Here is a 20584-nt window from a genome sequence, read left to right as displayed (position 1 = left end):
GTAACTGGGCTGCATTTGTTCATTTTTAACATGTATGTTTATTTGCATATTCCTGGTCTCTGTTTTTCTTGTGATCTTTTCATTTTTTTTTCCTTTGAAACTTTAAAGTTACTGAGAAGTACAGTTTTTTTGTTTCTTTTCTAACAGATAAAAATAGATGTTTAAAAGCAAATGCCAAATCTTGCGGAGAATGTATACAAGCAGGGCCAAATTGTGGGTGGTGTACAAATACGGTAAGATTTCTGATACTGTTCTATTTATTCTCTGATTTTTAGACTTATTCAGAGCCTTGTCCTTGGGAAGTACTAGATAAGATATACCATTTTAATTAATGTTATACCATTTTAATTAATGTTTATTGAATAGTGTATAGTAGTCAGAATTATGCTGTTTGACAAAATACATGTCTTAGTTAATTTTATATTGTTGTGACAAAAAAACCATTCTCAAGGTAACTTATAAAACAAACAAACAAAACATTTAATTTGCAGCTCAAAGTGTCAGTCCATGGCCGTCATGGCTTTGAGCATGGCCCCAGACAGACAGGCATGGAGCTGGGGCAGTAGTTAAAAGCTTACAGTATGAGGTAGAGAGAGTTAACTGGGAAATAACTAAAATTGTAAGCATTGTAGAATAATTGAATTAATAAATAATTGAATTAATTTGAGGTTATGTTAGGACAAAGGTTCTTTGTATATGTCTTCACTCAGCTGTTTGGACTTGTAAGATCAACTCTGACTAGGTAAGTTTCAACTATAGATTCAAACTATGGTCCCATAAAAATGAATGCTGTTGGTGCCAGCAGCTGCCAGATAAATAGAACCTCTGAAGTGAACCCGTCATAACATGATCTGACAAAGTGAAATATAAAATGAGAAGTTTTTGTCTTATTTCAGATTTTTTTATACTACAAATTGTGCACTGGGGTGAAACTGGGGATATTTAGGAAAGTCCAGTGGAAGCTCTTGCCTTCCTTCTTTGGAAAATGAGGAATATAGCTCATGCGTTACCAGTTGTTACAGTTAGAAATGCTGGATTAAAAAAGAGGGGCTCACTTCAGACGTTTTATTTATCTGGAAGCTGCTGACACTAACAGCGTTCATTTTATGGGCCCGTAGTTTATCTATAGTTGAGACTTACCTAGTCAGAGTTGAATACTATAGCTTCTGAAATCTAGGGCATAACTTCTCAATTACTAAAGGTTCTTGTGGAATATGTTCAGTGGAATTTTATTTGGGTGTTATGAAGCTCCTTGATTGGTCAAATATTTGGGAATGGGCCAGGCATCGTGGCTCATGTCTTTAGTCCCAGTACTCAGGAGGCAGAGCCAGGCGATATCTGTGAGTTCAGTGCCATCCTAGTCAACTAAGCGAGTTCCAAGACAGCCAAGGCTACACAGAGAAACCCTGTCTTGAAATAACAACAACAACAACAACAAACAACAAAAACAACAACAGCAACAACACCCAAACCCAAACAAAAGGAAAAGGAGAATTCCCTCAGATCTTGTGCTTTGTTGGATTTTGAGATTTAAAAATAAACAGATTTCAGTTTTGACCTTTGATCCTGGTCATTCTTTCCAGGTGTCTCTTTAATTGTGTAGATACTCTTGCTATGTTACTTTTGCCTAAAAATATACTTTTATCAGCCATTATCTGTTCTTAGTCTTGTGCTGTATATGTGTACATTCATATGTGTCTATTGAAAGTGAGCAAACAACAGGTTATCTTCTCCTATTGCTTTCCAACTTATTTTTTGTTACATTGAACCTCATTGAACCTCGGGCTTGCTGTTTCAGCTAGATTGGTTGACCATTGGGTCCCAGTCTGAGAACCCACTGTTTTTGTCCTCCATTATTGTGGGCTCAGGTTACAGATGTTCACTACCTTATGCAGCTTTTCTGTCAGTGATAGGGATCAAAACTAAGGTCCTCATGTTTGCAAAGCAAGCACTTTACCCATTAAGCCATCTCCTCAATCCCCACCTTGGGTTTTTGTGTATTTATTCGTACAGTATTAGGACCTTTTAAAAAGTTCAAGATTGTCTTAGTGTTTTACTGCTGTGAACAGACACCATGACCAAGGCAACTCTTATAAGGACAACATTTAATTGGAGCTGACTTCCAGGTTCAGAGATTCAGTCCAGTATCAGGCAGGAGCATGGCAGTGTCCAGGTAGGCTGAGAGTTCTACATTTTCATCTGAAGGCTTCTAGAAGATTGGCTTCCAGGGAGCTAAGATGAGGGTTTTAAAACCCATGCTCACAATGACATATTTTCTCCCACAAGACCATACCTACTCCCAACAAGGCCATACTTCCTAATAGTGCCACTTCTTGGGCCAAACATATTTAAACCATCACAAAGGTAAAATATAAAAATCTGGGGAGAAAGTTGTGAGAAAAGCATTGTCTGCCCTTCCAGTGCCTATTCTTAGCACCCACATCGTGGCTTACAGTCACAAGGTGTCTGACACCCTCTTCTGGCCTCTGTGGGTACTGCACACATGCGGTATAGGGATGTCCATGCAGGCAAGACACCCAAACAAATAAGATACAATTTAAGAAAAACAATAAAAATATCTCATTTAGTAGCAAGCATTTAAAAGATTTTTAGCCCATCAGTGATGGCACATGCCTTTAATCTCAGCACTGGAAAGACAGAAACAGGCAGATGTCTGAGTTTGAGGATAGCCTGGTCTATATAGAGTGAGTTCCAGGACTACACATAGAAACCTTGTCTCAAAAAAGTTTTTATTCAGGAAAGTTTATGCTATGCTTTACACACACACACACACACACACATTATTAATTGGGATGTATTTAGGCTAATGTGGTTTTCTTAAACGTCTAGTTGTTTAAAATGCTTTGCTGGGAAGTCCTTCAAAGGACTTTTCTAAGAGAAAATAATATTGTCTAATGTGTGGGCTTATCCATAATTAGGTGCTGCTAAGTATGCCAAACATTGAAGGATGTAGTTAGTATTGACATACTCTGAATTTGAAAGGTGAGACTTCTAAAATATGCATAAAGCCCGGGGAAAGATAGGACTTTTCAGTTGGTTTTACTTGTTTTTATGTAAGAGCACACACATACTATGTTGTGAATTTTGTTAAGAAGCTGGAAACGAACTACCTTAGATTAAGTCATTTGATTTTTGTAATTTGTTCACATTCAGTAAAAAACATCAAAATACTTGCTATACTTTTTTTGTTGATGTATTTTATATTTCATTTAGACATTTTTGCAAGAAGGAATGCCTACTTCTGCACGATGTGATGATTTAGAAGCTTTGAAAAAGAAGGGTTGCCAGCCAAGTGACATAGAGAATCCCAGAGGCTCCCAAACTATAAAGAAAAATAAAAATGTCACCAATCGCAGCAAAGGGATGGCAGAGAAGCTCCGGCCGGAAGACATTACTCAGATCCAACCACAGCAGCTGCTTCTAAAATTGAGATCAGGTACCTCTAACTCTACCTGAGTTTTCCATAGCAAGTTTATACAAGCCTTTTCCCAGTCTTTTGATTGTTCATTTGGGTAAACTGGTGCCCCAAATAGGGCATAAGTTAAATTTTAGAGGACATAACCTCTTTTTGTTGCTTTTTGCTGTCCTGGAACTTGCTCGGTAGACCAGGCTGGCTTCAGTCTCGGAGATCTGCTTGTCTCTGCTTCCCAGATGCTGGGATTAAAGGTGTATGCCACACTTTTGATTCCTGGTCACAATTTTTGTAAGACATATTACTTTTAATAATTTAAAATTTTGCCTTCTGTTAGAAGCAAATCCTGTTAAAGATTCAGAAAACACCAATTAAATTCACTGAGTTTTAAAAATAATAGCATCCATCTGTTAGTATAATTTCATAATATAAAAGCAAAGTTTTACTTATTTATTTATTTATTTAATGTATATGAGTACACATACCAGAAGAGGGCATTGGATCCCATTACAGATGGTTGTGAGCTACTATGTGGTTGCTGAGAATTGAACTCTGGACCTCTGGAAGAGCAGTCAGTGAAAAGCAAAGTTTTAATCCATACATTGTTTAGTACCATTTAAATACTAACGATTTTATAAGTGCTCATGGCCATCCCACCTCTGAAATAGACAACATGCCCTCTTTCTGCCTGTCATCCTTCCATCCTGTTACTGCTGCCTGGCTAAACTTCAGCCTAGGAAATAGATATTGTTATAGTTTGAATGTGAAATGTCCCACTTAGGTTCCTGCATGCCAACTTTTGTTCTTGGCTTGTAGTGCTGTTTTGGGAGTCTATGGAGCCTTCAGATGCTGAGGCTTGACTGGCAGAGTGTGTGTCTCTGGGGGTGGGTTTTAGTTTCCTGAGTTGCTAAGACATAGAGTGCTTTTCCCTCTTGGTCCTGCTCTAACTTCTGTGACCTTCTTGAAACTGAGCCAAAAATAAATCATCTTTCTCCTAAGTTGCAATGTCAGGAAAAGTACTTAGTACAGACTTCTTGTACATATACTGTAGTGGAATACTACTATCATTCTTTGACCTGCAGGATCCTGATCAGGACATTGATTATGTATTTGCCTAAATCACATTTTATTTTAATCATCATTACTTAAAAACATTTTTTAGGCTTACTTATTTTATATGCACATTTTGCCTGTATGAATATATACATATGTGTACCATGTATGTGCCTGGTGCCTGCAGAGGTCAGAAGTTATCTGATCCCTTGGAACTGAAGTATGGTTATGAGCTGACATATGTTAGGAAATGAACCTGGGTCCTTGTAAAAGCAGCAAGTGCTCTTAACCTCTAAGTCATCTCTAGCCCCTTGTCATTACTCTCACTGTGGGGAGCTTGTAAGAGGCTCTCTTCTTAAACTTAGGAGTCCATGTCAATGCTGGTTTTTCTCAGTCCCTTCCATTGCTTCCAATTTCCTTTTTGTGTTTTCTTCCTTTCATCCCCCTGCAAATTTAGGTTAAGACTTGGTTTTCCTCTCACCATCATTGGAAATCATCATATTTAGCAGTGACATAAGCTTTTCCATTTAGCTCTGTACCTGTTCTCCAGCTGCCTGCCAGAAAGTCATGGAGAAAAGGTCGTTTTTCATCTAAGCAGACCTTCCATTTTCTCCCATGTTTGTGTTTTATTTTGTGGTACTGGAGATAGAATTTAGGATTTCTCATGTGCTGGGCAAATGCTCCACCACTAAGCTGCCTTCCAGCTCTGTGCTTTGTAAGTAAATAACATGTAGCAACTTTTACCTCTCTCGCCTTCCTCATTTTTCAGTTTAGGCTTCATCTTTTTTTTTCTTGATCTTTTTGTAATTATGACTTCACCTCTGTAACTTCCTTTCAACTCTAAAGTAAAACTAGATCGTTACTCACCTTTGTGTAGCAGTGCCTTTACACAGAGAACATTTCACTCTTAACTTTAATCTCTACCTGTCTAGAATGTACCTTTCATTCTGTCAAAACTTATGGTGTTCTGATTTTCTCACAAGTTTTTGTGTAAATCACCATGTGATTACAGTAACAACTGCTTGAAATACATGTAAAAAGAAAAGCTTATTTTGGGCCATAGTTTTAGAAGTTTTCATCTGATGGAGTGGCCTATTGCTCTGAGCTTGTAGTGATGTGAGATGTCATGGTGGGACATCTGGGAGATAAAACAGAAAGGAGGTCCCATAGACTCCAGGGCACATCACTGGTAACCCAAACCTCCTGCTAGTCCTTACCTCTCAAACTTCCCACTGCCTCCTGAAAGTACCAACAGCAGATCCAAACTGTAGCAGAATTATTTGTATTTTGTGGGTTGCTGGAGGGGGCATTGCCTTTATCATTTTTGCCTCCTTAAGTCTTGGAGTTGTAAATGGTTGGTTAAATGAAATCAAGTGTGCCTGTTGAGGCTCTAACAAAATTCTTAGATTTGGAAAAAATATACACTTAAGACTCTATCATTGAACATGTAAATTGGACTTACTTTTTTTCTCATTTTATTTTGATTACTGGCCATCTAATTTCAGTTTTGAATCTTGTTAATTAGGAGAACCACAGAAGTTTACATTAAAATTCAAGAGGGCTGAAGACTACCCTATTGATCTCTACTACCTTATGGATCTCTCCTACTCTATGAAAGATGATCTGGAGAATGTGAAAAGTCTTGGGACGGATTTGATGAATGAAATGAGGAGGATTACTTCAGACTTCCGCATTGGTAGGAATGTTGGGAACATTTTGTGTGTGTGTGTGTGTTGAGGGGTGGTTCTACATGTGTGCAGAGCAGGCTGTTGAGTGTCTTGTGTTATCACTTTGTGTCTCATTTCTGTGAGACAGGGTTTATCACTTACCTAGGTTTGTGGCCTATTAATTTCCTGCAGCAGTGCTGGGGTACAGGTGTGTATGAGCACACCTGGCCTTTTACCTGCGTGCTAGAATCTGAACTTATCCTCATGCTAATGCAGCAGGAGCTCTTGCCCACAGTGCAGTCTCTGCAGCCTCCATACCGGGCTTTAGAAAAAGATGTGCATTTAAAGTTGGTGAGAGATGGCTCAGTGGATAAGGGTCCTGCCTTTAAGTGTGATGACTGAGTTCAGTCTCCAAAATCAGCTCCTGCTTGTCCTTTGACCTCCAGACATGCATTGTGGTATATGTGTGCACATCCTTCCCCCAAATAAATAAGTAAATATCAATTTAAAAGTGATGTAAGTTTGTTGGTCTCTTCCCACTCATCTATCCAAGTACATTCTTTTCTTTAGGCTTTGGCTCATTTGTGGAGAAAACTGTGATGCCGTATATTAGCACAACCCCAGCAAAGCTAAGAAATCCTTGTACAAGTGAACAAAACTGCACCAGCCCATTTAGCTACAAAAATGTGCTTAGTCTTACTGACAGAGGAGAGTTTTTCAATGAACTTGTTGGTCAGCAGCGCATATCTGGAAACTTGGATTCTCCAGAAGGTGGTTTTGATGCAATCATGCAGGTTGCGGTTTGTGGAGTAAGTGATTTCTACAGGGGACTGTTAGCATTGTCTGTGGGGATTTGTTTTAAGTGTGTTTTTAATAAAAGTTACAACAAAAGGACCATAGCTACTATAAGATTACCCTGAGGAGCACTGGTGTCAGTTCTTAAGTTCCCACTGCTGCTTTCTCGGGTATCTCTAATCATTGCATCTCTGTTTGAGCCAGAAAGGGAGTTCACACCTAAGGAGTGTAAAAGGCCAGCATGCTGTTTATTTGAAACAGTGGAACATAGATAGACTTGAGCTGGTTTAGTTTTTTGGAAGAGGCTGAGGTTTTCAAACTTTGTGGCTCTGTACTAGAGATGTAACTGATGTTATCTGAGGTGTCTCTAGGAGCTCTGAACATGCCATGTGGAATTGTGTCTCATACCATGTTCCTCAGGTCAGTTTTCTATTTTAATAATAAAAGGAAAGAACTTTCAAAGCCCTGATTGATGAGCTATATGACAACTTAGGTTTGTAATAAAAGTAGTAATAGAATATTTTTGGTTAAATTGTATGGTTTCTAAGGATAGTAAGCCTTATTCTGTTGCACTAGGGACCAGTGTTTATGATCCATGGGTATTTCTGATTGATTTTTTTTTTTTTTCCTGTTTTGAGAAATGGTCTTGCTGTGTGGCCCAGCCTATCCTTGAACTTGTAGAGATGTTTTTGCCTTTACCTGAGTATTGGCATTCCAGGTGTGCTCCACCATACCAGACCCTCAATGATCTTTTAATGAGAACTGAGGCTGAGAGTAGAAAACATTGTTAGGTCAATAAGGTTAGTCTGGAGAAAGTATAAAGCGTTGTTTTTGTGTGGAGGGAGGACTTTCCTGTCCTTTCTTGCTCCTAGGCAGGTGACTTTGTATCTTTAGAGCTGCGCCTTTTAGAAAAGTTAACAGACAGCCCACAGGACAGTGGTAAGGACCGTTGCAGTGATCTGTATGAAGTATACATAGACACCCAATATATACTCACCACTCTTCTTATTTTTGACTTGCTACTGTAGTGCTCATAATTTAAAAAATAGTACTTCAGTATAATTGGCCTTAGCCTTCCTTATTCTCTGAAAAGCACTCTCCCCACTCACTCCCCACTCCCTACTCCCACCCCAGTCACTGTGTGGAGAACATTTTCTAGGCTGCCTCTGCTTTAACCAGCAGGCAAACTGACCCTCTAGTCCCCACCCATTTTCGGCTATGCTGCCTTTCTGAATTTGTCATACTTTAGAGCAAAAGAGCAAGTAACCTGCCTTTGGAAGATGATTAGAATCAAGAAAGTTAATTTCTATCTCCAATGAATTTACAAACATGTGTTGTTACTTTAAATTTAGAAAATAAATGTAATTAATTACATAATAGAAGAGGGTTTTCACATTGCTTAAATTCTTTTTTGAGTAAGCTAGTGAAATTACAAATGAACTGATTTTATGAGCTAGAATGTAGTGATTTAAAGTACAGAGAGATCTTTGATGATTTTTCCTACAGTAAGGAAATGAAACTAGTAGGTGTGGTGGTGCATGTCTAAAATCTCAGTATTTAGGAGTTAGGAGCAGGGAAATTAAAAAGTTCAAGGCCATCCTTAACTACACAGTAAGTTTGAGGCTAGCATGAATTGCATAAAAGGCTGCTTCAAAAAAGTAAAGCCTAGTGTAGAAGAGAGCTGATAAAGTTTAGTAGGGGTTTACAGAAGTGTGGGTAGGAACAGGAGCCAGGATTGAGTCTTTATGTATTCATCATATACTCAGTACCCCTGCTGAAAAGCAGACTCTGAATGGAGGCCAGTATGAAGAAGCTATAAAGTTCTGGAGGACCATCTCTATACTGACAGCAACATTAGCCTTGGGACAAGAAAGACAATGATACAGAATTAGGTTAAAAGTGCAGTTGCAGCTTGACAACCTGAAAGCATTTATGTTGAGTTATTATGGGCAGTGTCTGCAGTTGACTTCTTTCTTTTAAAGTCGCTGATTGGCTGGAGGAATGTAACACGACTGCTGGTGTTTTCCACGGATGCTGGGTTTCACTTTGCTGGAGATGGGAAACTTGGTGGTATTGTTTTACCCAATGATGGACAATGTCACCTGGAAAATAATGTATATACAATGAGCCATTACTATGTAAGTACTTAGGCCTGCCTAGTGAGTGAGTTTTGGTGCTTTTAGTGTAATCCTGAGCATGTGGGAGGGCAGGGTTTGCAGCTTTCTTGTTTTGGTAAGTGTGGGCCCTGATGATGGCTGGGAGAGCTGCATTGCTGCTTGTAAAGCTCTGGCAATGTGCTATTCTGTCTGGGTGGTGGGAATGCTGAGATCCATCTGGTTCCTCACTTGCATACATCATTTGTCAGTCTTGCTGGTCATATTTCTAAATGTGCAATTTTTAACTAGGCTTACCCTCTATATCGTATGACTTAAAAATACACACTCTGGCTTTCATTGAAAGCAAATACAGGCAGATCACTCACGTTCTAGAAGAAATCTAGTATTGGTGAATCTTAGTCTTAAGTGCTAGATAATAGGAACCTTTAGTTCTGGTTCCTTAATTTCACAGTCCTCACATTTAAAGTACGTAGATTGCCTTGCTTTTGAATCCTCTTAAAATGGGACTGGAGAGATGTTCAGTAGTGAAGAGCACTTAGCAGCTCTTCCAGAGGATCTGGGTTCAATTCCCAGCAGCCACATGGATGCTCACACCTTTCTGTAACTATCTAGTTCCAGGGTTTCAGATACTCTCACACAGATATACATGCAGACAAAATACCAATGAATATAAAAATAAATTATAAAAAAAAATGCCTTAAAAATTGGAAGTTCTTAAACATATAAAAGAGAAACACATGACCCAGCTTAGCAATTATTTGCATTTGATATTCTTTCTTGAAAGCAGTCTGTGTGAGTGCTCTGATTATGAATGCTTATTGACTCAAATACTGTACTCTTAGCAATTGAGAGTAAACCTGGACTATAGAGTGAGACCCAAACAAAATAAACAAAGCCTCATCATTGATTGCAATGTATTTATATATTAAATTGTATTACTTTATTCCTTAGGATTATCCTTCAATTGCTCACCTTGTTCAGAAACTAAGTGAAAATAATATTCAGACGATTTTTGCAGTTACTGAAGAGTTCCAACCTGTTTACAAGGTAATACAAAGAATGAAAGTTCTATATTTTTCCTATTGTTTAGTCATTAGTAGCTGAATTATGTTTTTGGAATGTAAGAAAATGCCACAAGGCATTATGTTCAGTAGACTGAATTTGACAACCGACATTTATGTTCATTTTAGTTGTGTATTATTAGGATTGTTATTTTAAGTTTGCCTTTGAAAGATACTTAGGAAATGAGGTGTCAAAATACTACTTTTCAGTGGATTTTAATTGGCTGAAAAAGTAATATTTATGTTTTACATATTTAATTTCAGGAATTGAAGAATTTGATTCCTAAGTCAGCAGTGGGCACACTGTCTGGAAACTCTAGTAATGTGATCCAGCTAATCATCGATGCCTACAACGTAAGTGCTTTAAATGCTGTCAGCTTCATGCCATGCCTTAAATAAAACACCCTTTATACACTCAGCAAACTGAAGAAACTATGCAAAACGTGAATTTAAATTCCATGTCTGGAGGAAAAACTTGATATCATTATAATCTTTGAAAGCACAGTGTAAGCAGAGCAGTGATATTTAGATAAAGGCATGTGCATAATTTCCAAACTCGTTTATGTGTCATTAGGCCACATATCTCCTCGTTGGAACACAACTGACATTCTGATGTATACAGGTTTTATTTTATCTTCTTTTTCTTCCCTAAAGCCACTTTTATCGATCCATCTTTCTTTCTTTCTTTCTTTCTTTCTTTCTTTCTTTCTTTCTTTCTTTCTTTCTTTCTTTCTTTCTTTCTTTCTTTCTTCCTTCCTTCCTTCCTTCCTTCCTTCCTTCCTTCCTTCCTTCCTTTCTTTATTCTTTTGGAGATGTTTTTTTTTTTATGTTGCCCTGACAGTCTTGGAATTCACTATGTAGACCAAGCTGGCTACCTGCATCTGCCTCTCAAGTACTGGGATGAAGGGTTTGCATCTGGCTAGCTATACCTATTTTGATGAATGATGCCTGACATTTCTTACTTTTCTCGTTTTTTGCAAGAGACTCAGAGGACACACTTTTCTGTTTTTAGTAGTAGTTACACACTGTCATGAATGTGTGTAATGATACATAGGTATATCATTCAGGAACTGAAACTACATCAGAATTCTCTGCAGAATGCATGTGATGTTTCCCAGTAAGTACCAGCCCAGTCATTCAAAATGACCCACAGCAGCCGTGGTGGCACACGCCTTTAATCCCAGCACTTGGGAGGCAGAGGCAGGCGGATTTCTGAGTTCGAGGCCAGCCTGGTCTACAAAGTGAGTTCCAGGACAGCCAAGGCTATACAGGGAAGCCCTGTCTCGGGGGGGGGGGGGGGGGGGAGAGAGAGAGAGACAGAGAGAGAGACAGAGAGAGAGACAGAGAGAGAGAGAAGGAAAAAAATGACCTACAGGTACTTGCAATTTCATTGAGTCTGTTATGCATTATATACACCATTTCCTATATATTTAGTAGGTTAATTTAGATTAAAAACTATTTTTTAAGAGAGAGAGAGAGAGAATGAGAGTGTGTGTTTGTGTATTATAAGACAACTTGTGGGAGTTAGTTCTCTCTTACCATATGGATTTGGGGTCAAACTCAGGTTATGAGGCTTGGTGGCAAGTTTCTTTTACACTCTGATCCATCCTGCTAGCCCTAGAATTTTTTGAGACGGTATCATATGGCCCAGGCTGCCCTGACTTCTTAGTATTTCCAAGGATCAGATCCTGTCATGTTTTTGCCTCCACCACCCAGTATGCTATGTCATGCTTGGCTTTGAACTTCACATTGATTTCTACACATGCTTAAGGTTCCAAGACATTTTGGAAAGATTTTGACTTAGAGGGGTTAAAGACAAGATTCTGCTTCTTTTCCATCCTCCCATTCCAGCCTCTCTTGGCAGATTGTTTTCCTCACTGCTCTCCCGTAGGGGCGTTGTCTTAGTGAGAGTTTCCATTGCTGTGAAGAGACACCATGACCAAGGCAACTTTTACAAAGAACAACATTTAATTGGTGCTGGTTTATACTTTCAGAGGTTCAGTCCATTATCAGCATGGCAGGAAGCATGGCAGTGTGCAGGTAGACGTGGTGCTGGGGGAGCTGAGAGTTCTGCATCTTGATCTGACTGCAGCCAAGAGAGGAAGGTGTTTTCTGTATAGGATTGAGCCTGAGCATAGGATTTCAAAGCCTGCCTACACAGTGACATACTTCTCCAACAAGGCCACACCTCTTAATAGTGCCATTTCCCATGAGCCAAGCTTATTCAAACCACCACAGATGTGAATGACGAGAGATGGCTTATACTTACTACCTCACTGTCCTGAGATGTCTGCTCTTTTAAATAAGCACTGCCTGAACTCTTCCTTGTCAGTTTTCCCCATATTTTATTTTTTATTGGTGCTGAGAAAAGCTGAGGACCTCATGGCTTCTAGACAGTGTTGTACCATTGAGTTAAGCTCCAGTTTTTCAGGCTCTAGAAAGGTTGGGAAGTGAGCAAGATGACAGTGGTCCCAAGTAAATTAGTGTACTCTGTTGCTGTGGCCAGAAAGAAGGAGGCCAGAGGATAGTTTTTGGAGCTGTTGTGACACTGGGAGCAACAAACATCTGTTCTGTGTTCTTAGGATTCCTCATAGTCAGGCTTTTGTGTTGTGAGATCATTAATTAGCATTTTAGCTGATTAATAAAAAGTAAATGCTTTCATATTGTATACATTATTTTGAGGATTGGACCTTTTTTAGAGTTGGTTATTATAGATTTTTTTTTTAGTTGTATTGAATTGCATTGAAATGATAGTTTTTTTTTTTAATTTAAAAATTTTTTTTTTGTTTTTTTTGAGACAGGGTTTCTCTGTGTAGCCCTGGCTGGCCTCGAACTCAGAAATCCACATGCCTCTGCCTCCCAAGTGCTGGGATTAAAGGCGTGCATCACCACTGCTCTGCCATAGTGTTTTAATAACATCTCCTTTCATCCATTGTTGTGTGAGAGTGTCCAAGTCGTATTTTATTTTACTTCCCTGTTCATGGTTAGTCTTTCTTTTTTAGTCTCTTTCTTCAGAAGTCATTCTGGAAAATAGCAAATTGCCAGACGGAGTAACAATAAATTACAAATCCTACTGCAAGAATGGGGTGAATGGGACAGGAGAAAATGGACGAAAGTGTTCCAACATTTCCATTGGAGATGAGGTATGTTGTATGACCGTTTTCTGTGAAAAAGAAAAACATGAATAAAAATGTGGGGCTGGAGAGATGGCTTAGCAGTTAAAGCACTAGCATTTGAAATATTTTCATGTTCATTGCTAAATTTATTAATCTAATCTTTTTTCCTTTAAGGTTCAATTTGAAATTAGCATAACTGCTAATAAATGTCCAAATAAGGAGTCTGAAACCATTAAAATTAAACCTCTGGGCTTCACTGAAGAAGTAGAGGTTGTTCTTCAGTTCATCTGTAAGTGCAATTGCCAAAGCCATGGCATCCCAGCAAGTCCCAAGTGCCATGAGGGAAATGGCACATTTGAGTGTGGAGCCTGCAGGTAAGTGCGGCCTTGCTGCAGCACAACAGACAGTATAGGCCACTTTATCTGGGAAGCCTGTATAAAATAAAGACACAAATCCTTTGTTCCAGTCACTCACTCATATACTCTTAAGGATCTCTCTGTTCTTAAGCTTTTAGCTAGGTAAGCAGTGTGTCCACTGTCTGTCAGGGTAGCATTTGGGCTTTGTTCTCTGAATGGCACTTCCAGTTCTTGACAGCAAAATACATTGAAAAGAAAAGGTAGATAGAAACATTTTTTTGTACAAACTGTCAGTGGTGACTTTTTAAATTTTGTTTTATTTTGGATGACCCTAAATTTATGATCTTACTGTCTCAGTACTTGGGTTATAGGCAGAACTCACTACTCCCAGTGTTAAATGACAGTTTTATCTGTGACTTAGTTAACAAGAAAAATGTTTACCATGTCCAGGATTAATTTTGTATTTCTGGGATAAAAATAAAACGGTACTTAAAGTTTACATTTATTTATTTATTTATTTGTGTGTATGTGTGTGTGTGTGTGTGTGTGTGTGTGTGTGCCCTAGTGTCTTGGCACAGGCTTGTGGTGAGAACAGTTGCAAGAGTTGGTTCTCTGTCTGCCCTGTGAATCCTAAGGTTGTCAGGTTTGGTGACACGTACCTTTACCCTCTCAGCCATCTCACCAGACTTCTTGGCTACTTTTTAATGTTAAAAACTAAACTGTGTTTGTAATACAGCCTTTTCATTAAAGTAATAGAACCTTTTAATCTAAATGTCAGTCTCACATCACAGTGGTTTTGTTTATTGGCCCAAAGAAAAATGAATACCTAATGTTTACCATTAATTGCCCATTTTAAGCAATGATTTAAATATTGTGTTTTTTTCTGTTATATTTAACTTGAGACATTAAGATATCTTTTTTTTTTAAACAGCATTTTATCAAAAAAGATTTTTTGTCTTCTTTTTGTTTAGCATATGCAAAATCAGTTTATCCAGTGTCCAAGAACATGCTCTAAGATATGTAGGATATTTGAGAAGTCTAGATCTGTGCAGTAAACTTACCCTTAGTTAAAGCTAGTACTATTTTCAGTTTGTGTACTTTACGTATTTTTCAACTTTTGGGGTTGCATTCATTGGTATTTTTTATGCTAATAGACCCTTGCTTCAAATTTAGTGGCAGGTATTCTGTAACAATAATAAAATTGAATGTATTTGAGAATCTAGCCCTGCAAATCGATACATGCCTTTATTCCCCTGCACTTGGGAACTAGAGGCAGGCAGACCTCTATGGTCAAAGCTAGCCTGATCTATTTTTCTAGTTGTTTTGTTGTTTGTTGCTGGAGTATGCTTTTATTTTGCTCAGACTGGTTCCTTGCTAAAGGTTAATTTTCCCCAAGGCCCCTGTATGCTCTATAAGAACTTGAGTTGTTACTGCATGTGTGTATGTATAAACACAGTGGATTTCTCTTATGTTTGTACATGTGGAGTGAGCATCCCTACTTGATACTTTGCTAATGTGAGGAAATTGTTACACTTTTTGTTTTATGTGACTGTGTTTGGATCTTTCTGCAGGTGCAATGAGGGGCGTGTTGGGAGGCACTGTGAATGTAGCACAGATGAAGTGAACAGTGAAGACATGGACGCTTACTGCAGGAAAGAGAACAGTTCGGAAATCTGCAGTAACAATGGAGAATGTGTCTGTGGACAGTGTGTGTGTAGGAAGAGAGATAATACAAATGAAATTTACTCTGGCAAATTCTGCGAGTGTGATAACTTCAACTGTGACAGGTCTAATGGCTTAATTTGTGGAGGTGGGTAAGCACCAGCAGTAGCTACACACATAGCTCCTCTAATGAGATCAGATATCTGAGAGTCTCTGGGTTAACACACAGAAGGGGAGGGGCTAGGCCAGGCTTTCCATTAGATCTTCTTTCTTCTATGTTGTGGCTTGTTTTTAATTTGTGAATAATTGCTGTGATGATACATTTACCATTGTTTTGAGAAATGATCTTTTTCATTGCAGGCAATGGTGTGTGCAGGTGTCGTGTTTGTGAATGCTATCCCAATTACACTGGAAGTGCATGTGACTGTTCTTTGGACACTGGTCCATGTCTAGCGTCAAATGGTCAGATCTGCAATGGCCGGGGTATTTGTGAATGTGGCGCTTGTAAGTGCACAGATCCCAAGTTTCAAGGGCCAACTTGTGAGACCTGTCAGACCTGCCTTGGCGTCTGTGCAGAGCATAAGTAAGTACTGCCAAAGTGTTGCACGTAGTCACATTCACTTTACTGACCCTACACCACTAGAGCCAGAGGAGAGTGCTGATAGAGTATACTTCAAAGAGAATATTTGCTGCCTTTTATGTACCATTTTTTATGTCCTAAAAATTCTTAATAATTGTGTAACAATGAAGTGTGCCAAGAGAGTTGTGCTTTTTTTGTTGTTGTTGTTTGTTTTTAATCTGAAATCCCTGTATAAGTTTGCTGTTAATTGGCAATACTGTCCTTTGTTTTTAAGGTTTAGTGGTAGAGATAAAACAATGAACTCTACCATAGAGGAATATACTCTAGTCTAGTTGCTATCTTTTGCTTCAGGAGAATGGAAGGTAAATTATTATACCAATACTGCTTAAGTTATTGTGGTTTTTATGTTACATATTTAATGTGATATAGGTCCAGTTTTATTAACTTTATCTTAATTTTGTGTTGTGGAGATGTATATACATACATGTGAATGTATGTGTGTGTGTGGGCTATCAGCAAGGGCTTAGAGTAGATTTTAATATATGTCCCCCACGTCTGTAATGTGCTACTTGTTGGTCTTGGACATACCTATTAGAGGTTTGTCATGGACATCCTGGTGTCTTTACAAAAAGGATCCACAATGTAGGCCTAATTGGCATCTGTGCAGCACCCATAGCTGTGCTCTGGATGCCAGGGTCTCTACTGGATGCTGAGCGGTCCCCATAGCTGACTAGGAAGTAAGGTTTGTGAATCCGATGTTGGGTGAACTCTTCTTGATAAGGGCTGGTGTTACTAGGCCTCATAGGCACTCACCTTTACTGAAGCTCCTTATTCCTCCAGTGGAGGGCACATGCTTCAGGCAGCTTCTGTAGCCAGAGGCTTCCTGGGTGCTTTGCTACCACCAGTGGACTTAGTCCAAGGTGGGTCTGGAGAATTCATTACCTACCCCTTTATTCTTTGACAGGTTTGCCAGCCAGAGTGTTGCTGGCCTTAGTGGCAGTGGCTTGGCTGAGGCTGCTGGAAACCAGGATCTCATGTGGAACATATTGCCTCTTTATTTCCTCTGAATGTATATTGCCCTTAGATTGGTATGGCCATTAGTTTAGCACATGACGTATTCTAAGCAAAATTAATCTTAATACACGCTAAGTGTAACAATTTCTGTCTTAGAGAATGTGTTCAGTGCAGAGCCTTCAATAAAGGAGAAAAGAAAGACACGTGTGCACAGGAGTGCTCCCACTTCAATCTCACCAAAGTAGAAAGCAGGGAGAAGTTGCCCCAGCCGGTGCAGGTCGATCCTGTGACCCATTGCAAGGAGAAGGACATTGATGACTGCTGGTTCTATTTCACCTATTCAGTGAATGGCAACAATGAAGCTATCGTGCATGTTGTGGAGACTCCAGGTAGAAGTCAGAGGATGCCTAGCATTGTTTCTTATGATGCCTTGCTTCTATTCTGAGTCATAGCTGGGGTTCTGGTGGCAGAAACAGACTGTATTCTTATCTTACTATTTATATTAGGTTTTATATTGGGATATTTTCTTCTCAAAACTTAAAGTAGAATTTGGCTAATTATATAACAACTAAGGAAGGAATCAAGTTTATGTAAATGCAACCCAAGCTATACTGTTGGTGCTATTTAAATCTGAGCTTTATCCAGCTTTAGGAGCTGGAAGAAGATATCCTAAAGATATTATTAATGTTGAATTTGTTCAACTTTCCAGAAAGTAAGCACATTTCACCTTTGTTTTCCTAGTAGCCTTCCTTACACTGTCAGGTTTCTAGTATGGACACATTTTGGAGGATGTGGTAAACGTCTGTTCAATGTTACAGGAAATGCTCCAACTTTTACTTCTTTTTACAAATGCTTTTAGTGTTTGAAAAAAGAGAGGACAACTTTGTGGAGTTGTTTCTCTCTTGCCGGATGGGTTCCTGAACATCAGACACACGTGGTCAGTCTTGTTAGCAAGTGCCTTTACCCACTGAGCCCTCTTGTGGTCTCTGCATTGTTCTGCAGCACCAGACAGGAGCACTAAGAATACTGTTGTGTGTGCCTCTGTGTCTTTTCATTGCCTTAGCAGTTTTTGAACACAGGGGCTTTATTGCTGTTTTTGTGGTGGTGTGCAGTGAACCCAGGGTGTTGCAATAGATAGTGGCTTCCTGATTTATTTCTACAGTGTTAATGATGAGACTTTGATTGACATGGCAATAGATTACAGATCAAATTGGGGAAAATGCATCTTGATAAAATACTACTGTCTTTTTAAAAATTAATTTAGTATGTGGGCAGAGGGTTAGGGTTAGAGGGGTTTTTTCATGTGCCATGGGTTTCTCCAATTACCCGAGTCATTTTTATTGAGGACAGTCTTGCCATGTAGCCCTTGGCCAGTCTAGAACTAACAACCTACATTAGGCTACTTCGAAGTTGTGTCAATCTTACAGCCTCTGCCACTCGAATGCAAACCCATACTACCATGTCTGGCTGCCAATCATCTTTACTACTGTCTTTTATCATTGCTTAGTACTTTATAATCTTGAAAAAATATTTTTAATTATATATAAGCTTTTCATTATTTTTGATGCTGTTATGACTTTTTTTTTTTTAACATTTTTCAGTCTTTAGCCAAAGAAATAGATTTTATGACCCCCAAATAAATGACCTGCTGATCATATTTTCTACTGTCTTCTAAGCTTCCTTGTTAGAGCCCAGTAGCATCTTTTTGTTTGTTTGAGACAGGGTCTTACCTTGTCTGGTCTAGAACTCACTTTGTAGATCAAGCTGACCTCAAACTCATAGAGCTCCATTTTGAGATTATAGGTTTGTGCCACCACACCTGGCCTGGAACTTAGTGGCTTTTAAATAGGTTTTTGGGACAGTGCAGTCTCTTGAGTGTTCAGCACTATTAATTTTGTAAGATCCCATCCAACTCTTTGTAGTCATGTGAACTTTGTATATACTCAGTCTTTTTATGCTCATGATTAACCTTTTCATTTGTAGACTGTCCTACTGGTCCCGACATCATCCCAATTGTAGCAGGCGTGGTTGCTGGAATTGTTCTTATTGGCCTTGCCTTGCTGCTGATTTGGAAACTTTTAATGATAATTCATGACAGAAGGGAATTTGCTAAATTTGAAAAGGAGAAAATGAATGCCAAGTGGGACACGGTAAGTTATGAAACATTACTGAGAGCAGTAGGATGGTTCCTGAAGTAATGTGACTTACTAATGGTGAGGCTGACCTTTAAAGTCCTCTTTAAATATTTTATTTTCCCCAAAGTTCAAAATCCAAAGAAGTTGCATTTGCTGAAAACAAGAAGCCTCCTATTCAATTAATAATTTAGGAGGATATGATACTCTGTTTATATAGTGGCCATTGTGTTTTAGTTCTTTAGTAGGTCAGATTCTAAGTATTCTCCTCAGCTCATTTGTCTAATATAAAATAGAGTCTTAAATGATACCACCAGTGTCTCTGGCCACACTATAGAAAGAGCTCCTCTTCCCCTCCATACACTCATGATTCTTTTCATATGGTTTCTGGAATATACAACCAAATTGTTATTTCTAAGGCTAGACTGAGGGGAGGGCTGACTAGAAGGTGGGGTTACAACAGGCCTTCTTAGATGATTTCTAGGTGTGTTTGCACATTTGGTAATACTCAGCCTGAGCTTAATGTATAAATGTATATTTTACTCTCTTCAGATTGCATCTCTGTAAAAACTTGCTTAATAGAAAAACAGGCTTTGACTGGTATGTGCTGATCACTGGTTTCAGAATAGAGTCAGGTAGTTGGATAAATGTTGCCTCTTATAGATTTACGTTTTGACATACTACAGTTAGGTTGTTTTTTTTGTTTTGTTTTGTTTTGTTTTGAAATTTCAGAAGTATAGAAATAGAATTCCAATTTATAGTGTCAATACACTATAATACCAATTTTCTTTCTGATGAAATCACTAGAAATTATTTCTTTCACTTTAGCAAGAAAATCCGATTTACAAGAGTCCTATTAATAATTTCAAGAATCCAAACTATGGACGTAAAGCTGGTCTCTGAGTTTCCGTTCGTATTTCTTTTCACTTTCTATCCTTGCATGTGAATTTCTTTCTCTCTTTCTTTTACTGCACCATGTGTGTGTCTCAACACCACTGCTTTTTTTCTTTTTTGGGTTTGGCTTTATTTTTATGGCTATGTGTGGCTTTTCTCATATGTTAACTTAGTGCTTGGAAGGACTTTACCATATAATAAGGTATAGAAGCCACCCCTGTGTTGGAGAGAAAAGAATGCTTTGCAGTCACGGAGCCCCAATCTACCCTAGACTTGCTTAGTAAGTAGAGCAACCCTGAGCTTAAGCCTTCAGCAGGGAGGATTTTAACTGACAGCTGGCTGCAGTCTACTATGCAATCTCTGGCGCAGTCCTGTTCAGAGGTCATGGTACATTACTTCCTGAATTGAATAGTGAAATTGAGTGTGAAATCAAAATGGCAAAACCAAGGGTAGATGACTGTCATGTAGTTTGTACTGTCACAATTACAATTCATTTTACCCATTCTAGAAAGATTCTGAGACTTTTTCATTCTTGATTATGTGGGAATTCCACTGAGAAGCAGAGTACCATTGTGTTTCTTACTAGTTCTGACTTTCAAGTTTAGAACTGAAAACTGCTTATTTTTTATTATTATCTTTCTTTAAAATTTTATTTATTTATTTATTTATTTATTTATTTATTTTGCTTGAGAGAAGGTCTTACT

At 38.6% G+C, this 20584-nt stretch overlaps 1 protein-coding gene across 2 annotated transcripts in view; it reads left to right on the top strand.

Annotated features, from left to right (window-relative positions):
- Itgb1 (integrin subunit beta 1) overlaps positions 1-20584 on the top strand; it is a 46893-nt gene that overhangs the window by 20684 nt on the left and 5625 nt on the right. The window contains exons 3-16 of one of the 2 annotated variants that reach the window (XM_029480434.2): positions 148-233; positions 3235-3457; positions 6012-6182; positions 6724-6962; positions 8931-9086; positions 10017-10112; positions 10391-10480; positions 13129-13269; positions 13417-13616; positions 15170-15408; positions 15621-15843; positions 17011-17243; positions 18838-19004; positions 19815-19895. In XM_029480434.2, the coding sequence (XP_029336294.1) occupies positions 148-233; positions 3235-3457; positions 6012-6182; positions 6724-6962; positions 8931-9086; positions 10017-10112; positions 10391-10480; positions 13129-13269; positions 13417-13616; positions 15170-15408; positions 15621-15843; positions 17011-17243; positions 18838-19004; positions 19815-19889 (2339 nt within the window). In that variant the 3' untranslated portion in view covers positions 19890-19895. The remainder of the gene's footprint in view (positions 1-147; positions 234-3234; positions 3458-6011; positions 6183-6723; positions 6963-8930; positions 9087-10016; positions 10113-10390; positions 10481-13128; positions 13270-13416; positions 13617-15169; positions 15409-15620; positions 15844-17010; positions 17244-18837; positions 19005-19814; positions 19896-20584) is intronic. The other variant, XM_021169898.3, reaches the window with a different exon arrangement.

The sequence above is a fragment of the Mus caroli genome, unplaced genomic scaffold (assembly GCF_978045245.1).
Source record: "Mus caroli unplaced genomic scaffold, Mus_caroli_1 scaffold_10, whole genome shotgun sequence".
NCBI classification, from domain to species: Eukaryota; Metazoa; Chordata; class Mammalia; order Rodentia; family Muridae; genus Mus; species Mus caroli.
Note: the sequence above shows the minus strand (reverse complement) of the source record. Positions and strands in the feature narration are given on the sequence as shown.